Genomic DNA, 15,954 nt, shown 5'->3' with positions numbered 1-15,954 from the left:
GACACTTTTCTGTGCAGACTCCGAGCCCTGCTAGAATTGAAGTGGCCTTTCTAAACCCAATTCACTTCTAATGGGACGAGTAGTACTCAAAGGAAATGGAAGGGAGACGGCAAAGGCAGGGTGACGACACCGCACACAATAGCGACAAGGAATGGAAATAAATCTCCCTGATCCCCCGAGCCCCTATCTACCGGTCCCCTGGTGAGGATGGTGTTCAGTATTCAGCATTCTGAGCCACAGAAGCAGTGATGGCTGTCCTTGCATTCCAAACCATTAAAAAATAAACACATCAATTGAGAGCAGGTAAAGAACCATGAATAACAAATCTATCTCACTCTATCAAGCTATGCTGTGAAGATGATGGTCAAGCATGCACACACGCATGCACGCACACGCACACACACACAGGGTGGCTGTGGCTAGTGGTAGTGGTAGAATGATCGTAGAGTCGGCGCTTCGAATCCCGCCTCCTCCTGTCCACATGTTGAAGTGTCCTTGGGCGAGACACTGAACCCCAAATTGCTCCCAATGAGCAGGTTAGCACCTTGCATGGCAGCTGACACTATTGGTATGTGAATGGGTAAATGATAGGCCTTCATTGTAAAGCGCTTTGGATAAAAGCGCTAAGTGCAGTCCATTTACCATTTATGCGCACCAACACACAAGGTTGTGCTGTCAGCAATGAGCTACAGTATGTGCTTTGTGCATTCTCCATCTCCAGGATAAAGTGCCACCACCTTTCAACTCCTGAATTTTAGCTGTTGTCATGTAAATGTGTACTCCTCTTCCTCCTCCATCATCTTCCCACCTCTTCAAATGGTCTTTGTGATTGTTGTTGTTGACTCCATTGCTATCAGCCAACCCCACTCCTGAGTGCACAGTGAATACATGACAGCAAAATGATAGCATTTAGCAACAGAGTGTACTAAGTGTATTTGTTGCACATGATTACAGGTGCGAAAAAATTCGTAAATTCAAGTGTTTGATTGAAGTACTGAATACTTCACATTGCTTTTCTCCAGGCATGAAAGAGGAGGAGGGAGGGTTGAAAAAAAAATATTACTTTTAATTTAGTGCTTCATTTTGTCTTCATAATCTTTTCCTTTTATATCCCAGCTAGACCACACATAATATAGAACATTTCATCAGGATACACATTCAGGCACACACACACACACACACACACCACTCCTCACACTCAGATTGGCACTGACACAGCCTTGCCACCCCCCGCCCACACACACACACACACACACACACACACACTACTCCTCCCACTAAAGAAAACTCACGCTTTTAAATCCCATTTTGTCTAAGGATACTCCAACCAAATGAAAGTTCAAGATTGAGTACTTTATCACTGAGGCTCATTGTCTGCGAGGCCTTTGGTGGTGCAGACAAATCAAATCTTCATGAAGGATAGGGAGCTGTAGACGGCTCTGACCCAGCTTCCATCTTTGTTTCTACATTTAGCCAAGGATCACATCCAGGCCAACCCTGAATCTGGAGAAGCATGAACGCATTCTGGCGGAAAAAAGGGACTGAGACTGAGCCTAGTATTTCGGCGAGGTGGTGCTCACACAATTATGGCCGCTGGCTATTCTCAGTGTTTTAGTGTCGCATCACACATAACCAGCTCTGTGAGGACCTGGAAAACAGCGAGTACGCAGGATAAGAATAGCCTGATGGCTCTACCACTGTGGATGCAGATAGCAGGTGATCATTTTTCCCCTGATGTGAGACAATTTGAATGTTTTTTTCCGCCGCTGGTCGATCAGTTCCTGGGGTTATTTGTATTATCAAGTGGCGCTCTCAAGTTATGGCTAATAATGTTGGCAGAAATACAGCCGAATGTTACATACTGTACAATACAGCCGTACACTCTTGCACTTCATAGATTGTCTTTCATATAATCTGTACGTATCTTGATTGTATATTTGTATATTGTGAATATTGTGAATATATTGTGAATATATGTATTGTCTGGAAATAATATGTAAATTGTCTGTATATTGTCTGTATTGTTTGAGAGTCACAAATGGCCGGAACCAAATTCATTGTGTGTGTTAACGTCTGGCCAATAAATCTGATTCTGATGACGTCACGTCCGGGGTGATGCCAGAATGGATCGTCCGGAAGGAGGGGGGTAGGAGACTCTGATACACATCAACCAATCACAGCGCTAGGCAGCTACAGGGTCCGACGTGGACACAGGGGTCAGGCTGATTTACGAAATTGGAATCGGGAGTGGAGCTACTTGGACGGCGCTGAGTGGGTGCGCTCCGCATATCGCAACACCTGGCCTGGAGCCCCCGCAGGCGAGCAGGGGAACTGCTCAATGCTCGTTGCACGCGTGTGTAGCGGAGTTACCCCTTCTCCCTCCGGACGATCCATTCTAGCATCAACTCAGCGGCTGTTGAGAACCGCTGATCTAAACAACATCACAGGTGACACTGCACGTACTGAGCAACAAGGTTAGAATAGTTTTGCTTTGTTCATTTGTTTTTATTTAAATAAAGCAGATAAACCTGCTTTATCGTTTTTAAAGCAGGTTCGCTAGTTTATTTTTTCTTTTTTGGAAATTGCTTAATTTTAGCTTAGTTTCAGTATTAGTTTTAGTTTTTTTTCTTCTACACTAGCCTCGTGAGACTATCCTGATCTCGCAAGCTCACGTTGTTTCACACAGTGCAAAACAAACCATCTGGCACACGTCAGGTTACTTCTACGCAGGGGCACAGCTATAGAAAAAATGGAGGGTAGATTTCATATCCACCCAAAATACTAGGCTTACGTAAGAAATGAAAAAGACTAAAACTAAGGACATTTTCTCTATATTTTTTGTTTATTTGAGTTAGTTTTGTAAACACTCAGCACTCAGTGCGCAACATTGTGCTTAAACACAGTATTAGCTAACTATTCCGGCGTCTATAGATATCATGGCAGAGGTGAGAAAACCGAAGCGAAACATCACGGAGGAAGCCAGAAAAACAAAAAGACAATCTGATAAGTTACGACAGTGCACTTACTCACAGAGCCTGTGGGGGCGCAGTTCCAAGAAAACGCTATGTATTGCTTTAAGGAGCAATACTGTTGCTGTAAAGCTCTCCATTCACTATTACAATCATTAAAGGTGTCCAATTATGTTTATTTTCAACAATTGAATATAAGTCTTTGGGGTCCCGAAAACATGTCTGAGTATTTTTGCTTGAAATACCACTCAGAATAAGCGTTCTAGCATGCCTCTATACCCCTCCGTTGACCACGAGATCAGATTGAGTGGAATGAGAGCTTTTCTTTTTCTTTTTACAGAGAGAGATACATGGTTTATGGCATAATAGCCAAGTGAAGTGAAGATGCATGTGAGTATACCATAGAGGTATGAAATGAAAATGGGTGACTATTTGCTTTAAAACAAACTAGGACTGTCAATCGATTAAAAAATGAATCTAGTTAATTACATGATCTGTAATTAATCTAATTAACAATTAATTGCATACATCACTTTTTGCAGAGAAAACCCCCCAAATGAAGATATTTTAATTAAAAGACATTACATTATTGTGGCAGACGAGCAAACCATTGAATAGAAATTACAAAAGAAGTCAATATATTGGTTTTATTAAATTATTTGAATTATTATTTGCAATATCTTGTTATGTGAGGTATCAATCAATCAATCAATCAATCTGAGCAACACATCAGCTTGTGCCAATACGTGGATTTTCGAAACTATTGTGCCTCTTGATGGCGGCTTGTACTGTAGCTGTATCAGCTTGTTAGAGGTAATTTGCAATGCTTCCGTTATGGCCCTTAATTGGCTGAGTTTGTCCATTTGTCTGAGGTAGACTTAGCCTGTGCATTCTGTGCTGCCTGCTCTCTGTAGTCTATGGGGTCCGCTGGGCAAAGGCAATTTTTTTTCTTCAATCAATAAATTTTAATGAATTAAATGAATGTGTCAATTTCTGCATAATTAATTGATCTAATTAACTCATTAAACAAACAACAATGGGAGTGAAAGCTTTGTAATTCTAGAATCCTGTCTCAGACAATTGATATACATTATAAATGTCCTCCTCTAACCTGACCATCCCAGGAGTACAGTGGGGTTCTATCCCATTGATTTCCATTCAAAAATCACCTGTAATGAACTTAGAAAAGAGCAGCAAGTCAAAAGTCAGGCTGTAACTTACTGAAGTAATCCTTGTCAGTCCTCCCACTCCACTCACACTTATTCACTCCCATAAGACCAACTGGAAGATAATGGTGTCTGTAGCTGATTAATCTTGTTTTTACGAGCCCGGCATGTGTACAGAGAGGTGCTAATTGGCGCGCGACTGTGCCGCGCGCAGGCAGTCCATGGGTGGCGGGGTGAGGGGAGGCAGAGGGCTGCTGTCACATCCGGCCTCTCTCCTCAGGGCGCGGGAGAGAGAGACGTGTTCATGGCCTTATCTTTTATGTTTTTCTCTCCTTCTGCCTGACTGCCTCACTCCTCATCTCCTCCTCTCTCTCGCTCTCTCTTTCTGAGAAAGAATATATCAAGGATTAAAGGATTTTATGTCTCAGCAAGAAATGGAAAAACTTGTCCATGCGTTTATCTTCAGTAGACTCGACTACTGTAACGGTGTGTTTACAGGTCTCTAAAAAAATCAATCAGACAGCTGCAGCTGATTCAGAACGCTGCTGCTCGAGTCCTCACTAAGACTAAGAAAGTGGATCACATCACTCCAGTTCTGAGGTCTTTACACTGTCTTCCTGTCTGTCAAAATAGGCCTAATTGACTAATATTGCTGTTGGTTTATAAAGTACTGAATGGATTAGGGCCAAATATATATTTCTGATCTGGTACGTTATGAACCATCCAGACCCCTCAGGTCGTCTGGCACAGGCCTGCTTTCTGTCCCCAGAGTTAAAACAAAACATGGAGAAGCAGCATTCAGTTTTTATGCCCCACATATCTGGAACAAACTTCCAGAAAACTGCAGGTCTGCTGCAACTCTCAGTTCTTTTAAATCAAGACTAGACTTTTCTTTTTGCTTTGATTTTATTAAATCAAATAATTATTAATTCATACACTGCACTGTAACTTTTATTCCTGTATTTTATTTTTCCTGCATTTCGTTTTAAATGTATTTTTTTGCATTTCGTTTTATATGACCCTTTATGTGTTGCACTTTGTCTTGATGCTTTTAATGTTTCATGTAGCCTAAAGCATTTTGAATTGCCTTGTTGCTGAACTGTGCTATACAAATAAACTTGCCTTGATGCACTATAATTCAGTCTATCTAAATTAATGTCAGACAGTGCAACTACAAAATCTCTATGCTTCCAGGCTGCGTTCCGAATCGCATACTACCCTACTATATAGTATGCCAAAACAGGATGTAGTATTTCCCAATACATAGTATGCCACATGCAGTATGGCAAAAATACCAGGATGTCCTACTACATCCGTATGTCCGTACATCCGTAAGTATGCAAAGTACATACTTTCTAAGGGCAGCTGTAGTAGGTACTGGTAGTAAGAAGTAGAAGTATGCGATTCGGAACGCAGCCCCAGTCTCTAAACTGACCTCCGTTGTTTTTTTTTCTCAACTTTGCTCCACCCTCTCCGGCTCATTCGCCCTCAAACGTTCCCTCTCTCTCTCCAGACCTCCATGTTGCGCTCCGTCCTTCCCTCTCTCCTTCCCTCTCTCCTTCCCTCTCTCCTTCCCTCTCTCCTTCCCTCTCTCCTTCCCTCTCTCCTTCCCTCTCTCCCCCGCGCGCAGGGCCGATGGACACAACTGGGAAGTCGTGTGGCGCGCGGTTGAGCTGATCTCAGTAGGTTAATTCCCAGTGCGCAGGTGGTCGATTTCTCCCAGCGGTCTAATCAACAACACACTCCTCTCACTCACCCAGATAGATCTATACCGGAAACCTGAGGCAAAACACACACAAGCCAGTATTGTGTGCAAGTGTAACACGTGTGACTGTCACTCGTCAGTATTGCTTCCGTTTGCATGTGTGCGTGCGCTCATGTGGGCGGAGCTGACGGTAGGCTACATAGGTACTGTACATAGAAAGCTAATTTGAACAGTAATTAAATTTAGCGTCTGTTTGCTTAACTTTTACCAACAAACCCACCACCACCCACTCCTACACACACACACACACACACACACACACACACACACACACACACACACACACACACACACCGCTACCTACGGGCTGCAGAGCAGGGTAGGGTTGCCATAGGAACCACAAATAGGTAATGGCCATGTTCTTGAGCACATGCCGCAGGGGGTGAGAGGAGAGGGATGGTGTGTGTGTGTGTGGGGGGGGGTGTGTGTGGGAGGGGGGGGGGGGGGGGTGCAAGTGAGTCAGACCTACGATGTGGGGTGTAACTTCAAACCGTCTCTCAATACATATCTCAACCCACAGGCTTCACATCACAGCCAACTCTTCATGTTGATGACATAGCACCAGCAAACAAACATTACCGCACTAATAGGAAGCATTACGGTAATGCACTCACATTTATACTGATGCCATTCCATTTTCTTTAATGCATTCGGTGGACAATTGAGTTAATGTAATGGCATTGTCTTTGATGAGGAGGGTTGCTGAGGCTCTCTCCCTGGCCTTGAAGTTCAATCAGGAATCCTGGGGGATAAATAAATGATCACTAATGCAATGAGCAAACACGTAACCCACATTTTCCATTCCTCTGTGTGTGCGTGTCTGTGTGTGTGTGTGATCGCTGCATCATTACTGAAAAGAAGATAACTTCAGTAATCATAACTCTGCAGCAACCCATACCATGCTTATGATGAAGTATTGTGTGTGTGTGTGTGTGTGTGTGTGTGTGTGTGTGTGTGTGTATGTGAGAGAGAGAGAGAGAGAGAGAGAGAGAGTCGTTGACAGAACATTTTCTCTCAAGAGATGATTATAACTATTGGAACTAGAAGGCCACAGAGCACAGACCTCTTCCCATGATGCATGTTGTCAGCATGTGCGGTGACAATAGGGTACTGATCATTAGAGGTGACAAATGTAAAAAATACTCACTAAGAGTGGTTCCATGCGGCTGTAGTCTAGTTTCTTTCAACATTAGATGGTTGAGTTTACGTGAGAGGTCTTCTGTCTGGGTGGCAGGTGTGCATGGGGGTGAATCAGCTGGAAATAGGATGTTCTGGATGTCTTCGTCTGTGAAAGTGTGAGTTTGTGCCTTAACCCATTGGTTAAGTCTCTTATCTCAAATGAGGACATTGTAAACCACTGGAGTTAGTGTGGCAGCTGCAAACAGATAAAAAGTATCCAATAAAGTTAAAGTCCCAATGATTGTCACACACCTGAGCGTGTGAAATTTGTTCTCCGCATTTGACCCTCCCCTGGGGGAGCGGTGAGCAGCAGCGCCGCGCTCGGGAATCATTTGGTGATGTAGCCCCCCAATTCCAACCCTTGATGCTGAGTGCCAAGCAGGGAGGCAATGGGTACCATTTTTATAGTCTTTGGTATGACTCGGCCGGGGATCGAACTCCCGACCTCCCAGGGTGGACACTCTAACCACAAGGCCACTGAGCTGGTTAATATAGTCAAAGTTAGAATGTTGTGCCTTTCTTAGTCCTTTTCTGGGTTGTTAGTTGCAGGTGCGGTAGTCTCAAAGATGAAGTAGAAAAAGGGGAGGGGGACATACAAAATATGCATATGACATGTCTATCTGCTGGATATAACCACTTTATTATCTGTGATTGTTTAGCAATATAATGTCATGCCATGTAATGCTTTTTTAGTAACTTGACATGCAATGGTCCTAAACTACTCTCTTTGCTATGCTAATGAATTTACCCATGATAATCATTGTCTTTGATTACTTGCACCTGAGTAGGCCTATAACCCTATTTATACAACAGCTAGTTCCGACCGCGCATTGTGATTGGCTAAGACGCATTCCAAGCAGTGCCTTAAAACCCTATAATGGCACTGGGTTAATCACCAAATGTATTCCTACTCCCTATCGCTTGTAGCGTACTCGCTTTGCCTAGCAATCGTAATCAAAGTCGGAACTAGCTGTCGTATCGTGGAAGTCTGAAACAACATATTTAAGCAAGACTGAACACTATAAACCTGTCTTTTTCCAAAATAAAATTAACGACAGTGCAGTGCTGTTGTATAAAAGCAATAAGACACTCAAGGTCGTGCTTTACTGTGGTTTATTGGCACGGCTGTGGTGTCTATGGTACTCCGCTTCGCTTCGTGCCTGCGGCCGCCCCACAGCCATGCCAATAAACTACAGTAAAGCACTCCCTCTCGTGTCTTATTGCTTAATTAAGAAGCATGTCTGTCTGTTATTGAATTGACACCGACGATGGTGGCATGACCGAAACGTTTGTCTTTTTTGCACTTGAGCACTTTTTCACCATGTTGAGCATTTTATATTAAAGGTACCCAACGAAACGTGAATCAAAACAATCCGTTCTTTGTTTATTTTCGAAATTCCTCGATTATATGGTTCCTTGTAGTCTAATAAACATGTTGAATCACTTGAATGTCTTTCCTACCTTGTAATTTCTACGCAAAATGATATTTAGCTAACAACAAAGATGTGTGAAACGACACTATTATGTGCTCCGCGTATTGACGCAATGACGTAGTACACGATTTTCGGGGACCACCTTCTCAAATTTGCTCTAGAGCGCATACTAGTGGTCAAAAACTACATTGGGTACCTTTAAAGATACGCATATTTTGTAGTCTCGGTCTAAGGAGTCTTCCGCAAAGTGTTTTGTGGTGTGAGAGTCCCCCTCCACTTTTGCTACTTAGAAAACAATTAGCCATAAGCCATCTGTCGATGAGGGTTCTGCCTTCTATGGTAAGAAGCCGATATTTTCCTGTCATTAGCTGTGTTCGGAATCGCTCCCTCGTTCCCTCACTCCCTATTCCCTATATGGGGTTCACCATGTAGTGAACTACCTAGGGAACGGATAAAATGTAGGGTACATGCACTGTTCCCTGCAAATCAAGGTGAATTGTGGGTAATAAATAGTGGACTATATAGGGAACGAGAATTCCGTGGAGAATTCGGACACTACAAACAAAATGGCTGACGCCCTATATAGTGCACTATATAGTGAATAGGGAGCGATTCTGAACACAGCAATTATGTGTGTTTTCAGCTGCTGTTTGTCCTCTTTCCTCTTCACTGCCTCAGAAATGCTTCTTTTGTTTCGCTTGGTGCCCACACGGTGACGAGGCCTTTTAACAATAGAAGCGATCCTTCCAGATTACGGCACATTGCACTGATTAATTACAGAGTTTGAAATAGGTGTGGGTCTTACGGCGTGGGAGACGTTGACACTTGGGTAAGAGAGAGAGAGACTGGGAATGGAAAAAAAAAGTAGATTGCGAATGGGAGCTGTAATTAGTCTGTAAACTAGGTGTAGCTTCGTACCGCAGATGTCTGCAACTAATTAAGCACAACATCAAGCCAGGCAAATCCTACCTGTCCACTGGTCTAACCCTTTGACAGGTTGCCTGCGGGGTTGTCAGAATATGGAAAAAGCGAAATAGTTGACCAAAATGCCAAATGGTTGACATCTATTTCCAGAATTGCAGTAACTTGACCTTGAACACCCAAGACTAATTATATAATTACAGCTGCTGCACAGCACTGGATAGGGGCCGGGGGTTTTGAGAAGGAAGGAAGAGACAAATGACAAATACATGAGGGTCTCTTCCTGGACCCTAATTATTTAAAACTTCTTAAATTCAAAAAATCTTTAAAATCATGTGTCTTAAATTCAAACAGTATAATGCCTGAGCATGTATTCGCATGTTTACTCTGCATCACCCGGGGCTTTAACACACAACCACAGACACCAAGTGAAGGTCATGTTCTTGTTGAGCCAAGTGAGAAACTGGCAGTTTGGCTTTCGCTTGATCTTCTGATAAAACCTTAGTTCTACAAAAGAATGTTCTCAAACAAACTTGAAACATATGAGGCATGTTGCACTGGCAGCCTTCATGTTGGCTGTGCATCTATTATCTTCATGAGTGACAAACTGGCTGAGGTTTGAAAGGTTTTTTGGCTTGTCTTCCTAATTGCAGAGTAACTGAGGCTGCACTCGATCAGTGGCCGACCAATTTGGCCGGATGTAGTCCTAGGCGGGGGTTGGGTGGGGTTGCCAACAGCTACGTCTGGTGAAGCTCGTGCTGTTGCCCTATAGGATTGTGGGTAGTGTATTTTTTCCATATAAGAGCAAAAGTTTGAGGGGGACGGGATGACAGAATTCAAAATACTGTCAAATTGTATTTGAGATACTGAATAATGACCAAAAAATTTCACATCTACAGTACCATGTCCTTTTTCCATTAACATTGGAGATTTTTGCAGTGAATGAGGGGAGAATGGCTGGCTTCAGATAGCTCTAACTAAAAAAGGATAAATGTCACAGCTTATTTACACCGTAGGAATAAACATTTTAGTATACTGTGATGGGAATGAGTTGTGGGACTCTGGACTGAGCATAGATTCACTGATAGATTGAATTGATTGGATTGAACACAGGTGAGACTGATTAGCAGAAAAGACAGAAGAAGAGATGAAGAGATGCCAAAAAGATGACCAGTAACAGTACCTGCTATAGATTAGGCACATGCGGGTCTGATCTAGCTTGAAGCTGGACTAAGCATTTCTTAACTAGAGGGTGACATTTTGAAAATACAACAAAGTAAAACTATCCTGGGATAGGGTCAAACTGGGTCAAAGGTCAAACTGTGCATGAATGCCAATGGCAAAGCTAAATGAAACTATGGGGAAGTGTGCATGAGGTAGAAGGAGGAAGAGGAGATAAAAGACAAATATATGAGTCAGAACTAGACAAGAACTGACCGGACTATAATTTTAAACTTTAAAATATATTTAAAATCATGTCACAGCATAGCGAGTACGCATTCACATTCTTATTCTCCATCATTCTGGGCATGAACTCACCAAATTACACCAAGGGCAAGTCTAACACGATTCCACAAAATGTTAAAGGTATAATATCATGTTATATGTGGATTAAAATAAACATTTTTTCAAAAATAATACATCCATAGGGCTTTGCGAAGGCTGCAGAGTAAAAGTATTGCTTTTCCATAAAAAAATGATATTTTGTCAGAAATTATTATGAAAAAACATTATGAAATTGACGGACCGACAATGATATCATACCAGCCAATAGTATTACAGCGTTGGTACTGCGCGCTGGGTTGCCAGGTATTATTCTAGCTTCACCACTGTGAGATTGGCACTAGCCAGCTAACGTTATACTTCCCTGAATTAGCAGCATTATAGATGTTGGTTAGTATCAAGTGTGTGTGCAACTATAAAACGGCAGCTTTTCCGTCCACTTCCGCTCAATCTTTTCAGCTAAACATTTGATAAAATGGCTGAGTTTCGTCGTCCTGCTTCTCCACCTGAGCCCCGGCGAACCGTGCGATACGAATCTCAAAAGCTCAGTGACCAAAGAAGGGGCAAAACTCAGATAAATATCGACAAAATGCATCCAGGGCGGAGGTCTGTGCTCTCTGAGCACCATTTCTAGTTGAAATTGTAGTAATGTGTTATAAGAGCATGTGACATTTTAACATTGTTTCTTAAAAAAGTAAACATTGTTTCTTAAAAGTAGCCTATTACTGTGAAAATGGATTTGTCACTGGCCTAAAGTGCCATGATCCACAGTATCTATCAACATTAAAGGTCTGGGCCTACCAGTCCTCCTCATTTGAGACAAAGTCTGAGAGTGACTTAATTAAATCAAATGCGAATAGGCTAATGGTAAGTCCATTAAGTCTGTCTGTCAGAATATCATTAACCCTATATCCTATCTCCGTCTGGCCTATTGCCCGCCCTTCAAACCTCGACCGGCTAGGCTACTGTTGTTTGAGCTGTTCACCTTGACAACACACTGTAGTCGTAACCTAGCATGCTTGGCAACCCAACAAATGCATGCATGTTAACTGCAGGTCTCGGTTGGGTAAACAAACCAAAGTAGGCCGACTGTACATGTAGAATAAATTTGTAACTCAATGGCATGGATGGATGATACTTACCCACAGCAGTGGGGCTCAGACGAACAGAGTGTTCAGGTTATTCAACAACCAGTAAGTAAGCTAGTTCCCTTTTTAAATTGCTGGAATGTACGCATAACAAATAGCTGCTCGTTAGACTATCCTAGCCTACTGCATTTTGTCATGTACAGTAAAGGCTAACGCTACATGCTAGTATTAGGTAGCTCACAGTCTCTAATTATTCTAAGCTTGATGATTCCAGGCTTTTAATCAAGTCTCCAGAACACTGCAATTTCTCTTTTAATTTGGCTTGTTGTCTGAAGCACTGTCAATTAGAGTGAGTGGATATTATAATGCAGTATCTCCGCTCTGAACATTTCACTCGAGCAGTGAATCTAGAGGTACAGAAGACAGGTGCTCCATCTGCCTGTGTGCCTGGAGGCGACGTCTCATTACCAGTCTCTGTGTCCTCAGGCGATTCAGCAGCCCACCACCATCTTCCAGCAGCTTCCGGCGACCATGCACACCCCCGTCGCCTCCGTCAGGCCCGGCCACGTCAAGGAGGGTATGGCAGCCTGACGCCGAACGGGGGAAGCTGTCAGGGGACACACACACACACACACACACACACAGCCCATACATCGCATACATACTGTCGTCCCATTCTCTCTGTCACCCCTTCAACGGTCTCTCCTGTATACACATGCATTGAATTCATTACTGCCTTCAGCCTGCTCCTGTGTGTGTATGTGTCAGGGGTGGATTATGTTATGTATACTGTGCCATATGCTATGTATACTATGCCATACCCCCCCCCCAGCAGGAAAAAACAAACACTAATGGAAAGTAAGTTGATAATGACAGATATGGTTTTTGCTGCAGTCACTCACCAGTACTGATGAGACCCACACTGACACCTGTGACATCTTTCTTCTCACTGATTTTTTACCCACAGTTGGTCGCAAATGCAACAAATATGTGTGTGTGTGTTGAATAGGGTGGGGGGGGGGGGTGCTTTGGCAATTTGAAAGAGTCCCTCACATCCCACCATCCTTTCTGGTGTGCGTGTCTGTTAGCGTGTCACCATAGTTACCAGTTGGCCTTAAGGGCTTCCATAATTGCACTCAGAACTCTTTCTCCAGCTCCAAACCCATCTTTCTCTCCGTTTTGGTCATTTGAGAATTTGTGCCTCCGCTCTGTGTTGTGCAGTTCATTCACAATATAATCCACTGTCTGAATGTTATATCATAACATGTGTGTGTCTGTGTGTGTGTGCATGTGCGTGTGTGTGGGTGAGTGCGTGTCCTTGTGTGTGTGTGCACACGTGTGTGTGTGTGTGTGTGTGTGTGTGTGTGTTTGTGTGTGTGTGTGTGTGTGTGTCTGTGTGTGTGTGTGTGTGATTTATCAATGTTGATTCCAGACCTTGTGGAGCTGATGATGATCCAGAACGCTCAGATGCACCAGGTCATCATGAACAACATGACCATGTCAGCCCTCAGCTCCTTCGGCTACTCCCAACCCCACCCTCCCCCCCAGGTAAAGTCATCCACTCACCATTAACTCTAAATGCATTCATGTCAATTATTTAAAAACTCATCCTAACTTGCATAATTTCACTTGACGTGATCTCTTATGGCAGCTTTGAGGAGCCGAGGTCCCCGTGCCACTAAGTGCAGTGGAGAGAGAGCCAGAGTGGTACTGTATGTCTCTCCCGTCATCCCCAGGCCGTCAGCCGCCCAGTGATAGTGGAAGAGGTGGAGGAGGACCCGGAGGTGTATCACCACCACTATGAGCCGGCCTTCTACCCCTCCTACCCCCCATCCTGGCCCCCCCCAGTCCAGCCTCTCCCCCCCCTGGTCTACCAGCCTCCCACCGACCGCCTGGAGCCAGTGCCAGTAACCTCCAATCACAGGTCATCGCCGTCACAACACTCCTCTGCACCCAGAACACAACGCAGGCATATAGTAGGCCTATAGGCTAGTTAGTAGGATGAATCACATCTTTCGAAGTTATTAAAAGATGCGTCTCTGGCCTCCCTTGTTCTCTGTAAAGCGCATTGTGTTGCCTCTGGGTATGAAATGCGCTATACAAATAAAGCTTTGATTGATTGATTGATTGGCATGGGACGTCGACAGGAGGGCCGTCCCGCCGCCGCCCCCACCCAGCGCCACCGGGACCGTAGGGGCGGACATCCCGCCCGCAGCAGGTACGCTACTCCCCCCCCCCCCCTTCCCCTCATACTGGCTTCCGTTGATTGTGGGTAATGCTACTACTATATATAGCACTGCGAATGGTTGTGACAGCCACAAGGATCATAATGGTGTTGATGGTGGCGCGTGCGGAGCCGCTGATTGGGACGCGTCTACAGTTGAATGCCGCTGATGCTGTGACACGCGCCGGTGGCAACGTGCTCATCAGAGAACCTTTCTTTTCTCTCGCGACTCCGCACGCAGAGTACTATGACGCCACGGAGAGAGGATAGAGCCGTCGCGAGGAGAGCGTTTTCATCACGAACACCGCCAGGAGACCCGGCCTCGAGCGCGGGGCCAGCATCTGTGTCCCGGCAGCTGTGTCCCCCAGGTTCTTCGCGGTGGCCTATCATGTTCCAGCTTCAGCGGCGATGTTACATAAACCTTCTTGGAGTTATCTTCGTATGCATGATGTTACATGCGTGTTTTTCTTTTATATTCATTGTACATCTCTGTTCGTCCCTCAAATCTTGGTTCTCTCACTGACGAATTTAGGATTATAGCACTAGACACGTTACCATAGCATTAGTATGCTGTTGGTCAAGTAGCACGGCCTACTGATGTGATGATTGCATACCCTACACTAGCCCCAATGTGACCCCAGAGATACGCTGTCACTCCTCTAATCTAATAGAGGAGCGACAGCGTATCCCTGGGGTCACATCGGGGTTAACCCATGGATGTATTAATAGAACTAACCTAACCCTACACCTGTTGCTCATGATGAAACCTGACACGGCATGCAGCGATACACTTTTTGTCGACTTTTTGTCTACTTTATTAACTTTGTGTTCTATCGTGAATAAAATAAGAAGTAACTGTTCTGACGTCTGCAGTCGCAGTTTAGGCTATCTGTCTTCAGCACAGTGAAGTCTGTCACGTCTTTCAACGTGCACTGTCACAACAACTCCAGTAGGGAGCAGCACCACGTTTGTCCTCACTCAGAATAAAACAAACCGAACTCGGGAGTTTGGATGCTTGACAGTTGTTTGCAATAAAAGGGATTCACTGAGTTCTATTGCGCGAGTGTGTGTCCATGGAGTTACAGTAAGAAAAGCACAGCCTATAACTGGAGTTACATACAGTAAATGCTTTTTAGGGAGCACTTAATCCCAGCAGAATTCTCTTGTATTTTGATATGTGTTTACAGACTGCAGCTTGTGGTTATGGCATTGCATACCGCTGTAGGCCTACAACATCACATACCAGACTAGGACTGGACATAGCACTGTGACACCAGCTGACCCTCTCGGGCTTATTCAGGGTGATGAGTACATCAAAAGATTAGTAAGCAAAATTCAGCCCTCCAACCCTGCAGATGTTAACGTGTAGGCCTACAACCAAGTCCAAGGTCATCTTCAAAGGGGGGACAGTGTGGGAGGACATTGCCCGGTATAGATCATGAGAGAGGAGGATTACATGGATTTAATGGTGAAGAGGTTTTTGTGTTCGTCTTCTCTGATGCATCTGATTACAGCTGCTTTAATTCTCCAGAGAAATACTTTGAATCTTTGTACAACTTTGAAGAAGTTGATTTGTTCTCTGTATGGCTTTGGAATATTTTTATTAAATTATTATTGAAAGAAATAGATTTGAGACGTTTGATATCCTCTAAACTTTATATGATATCAAACTTCTCAAATTAATTTATTTCAATAATAATTAAATA

The 15,954-nt window shown here is 43.9% G+C and overlaps 1 protein-coding gene across 1 annotated transcript; it reads left to right on the top strand.

Annotated features, from left to right (window-relative positions):
• Positions 1-12,054: 12,054 nt before the first annotated feature.
• LOC311317348 (proline-rich protein 29-like) lies at positions 12,055-14,518 on the top strand (the record flags this gene model as incomplete). Its single annotated transcript, XM_084448431.1, has 6 exons — positions 12,055-12,129; positions 12,511-12,601; positions 13,457-13,572; positions 13,761-13,948; positions 14,172-14,242; positions 14,490-14,518. 6 exons carry the CDS (start codon positions 12,055-12,057, stop codon positions 14,516-14,518), a joined length of 570 nt encoding a protein of 189 aa, XP_084304557.1.
• Between the last annotated feature and the right edge of the window lie 1,436 nt (positions 14,519-15,954).

The sequence above is a fragment of the Borostomias antarcticus genome, assembly GCF_949987555.1.
Source record: "Borostomias antarcticus genome assembly, chromosome: 14".
NCBI lineage: Eukaryota > Metazoa > Chordata > Actinopteri > Stomiiformes > Stomiidae > Borostomias > Borostomias antarcticus.
Note: the sequence above shows the minus strand (reverse complement) of the source record. Positions and strands in the feature narration are given on the sequence as shown.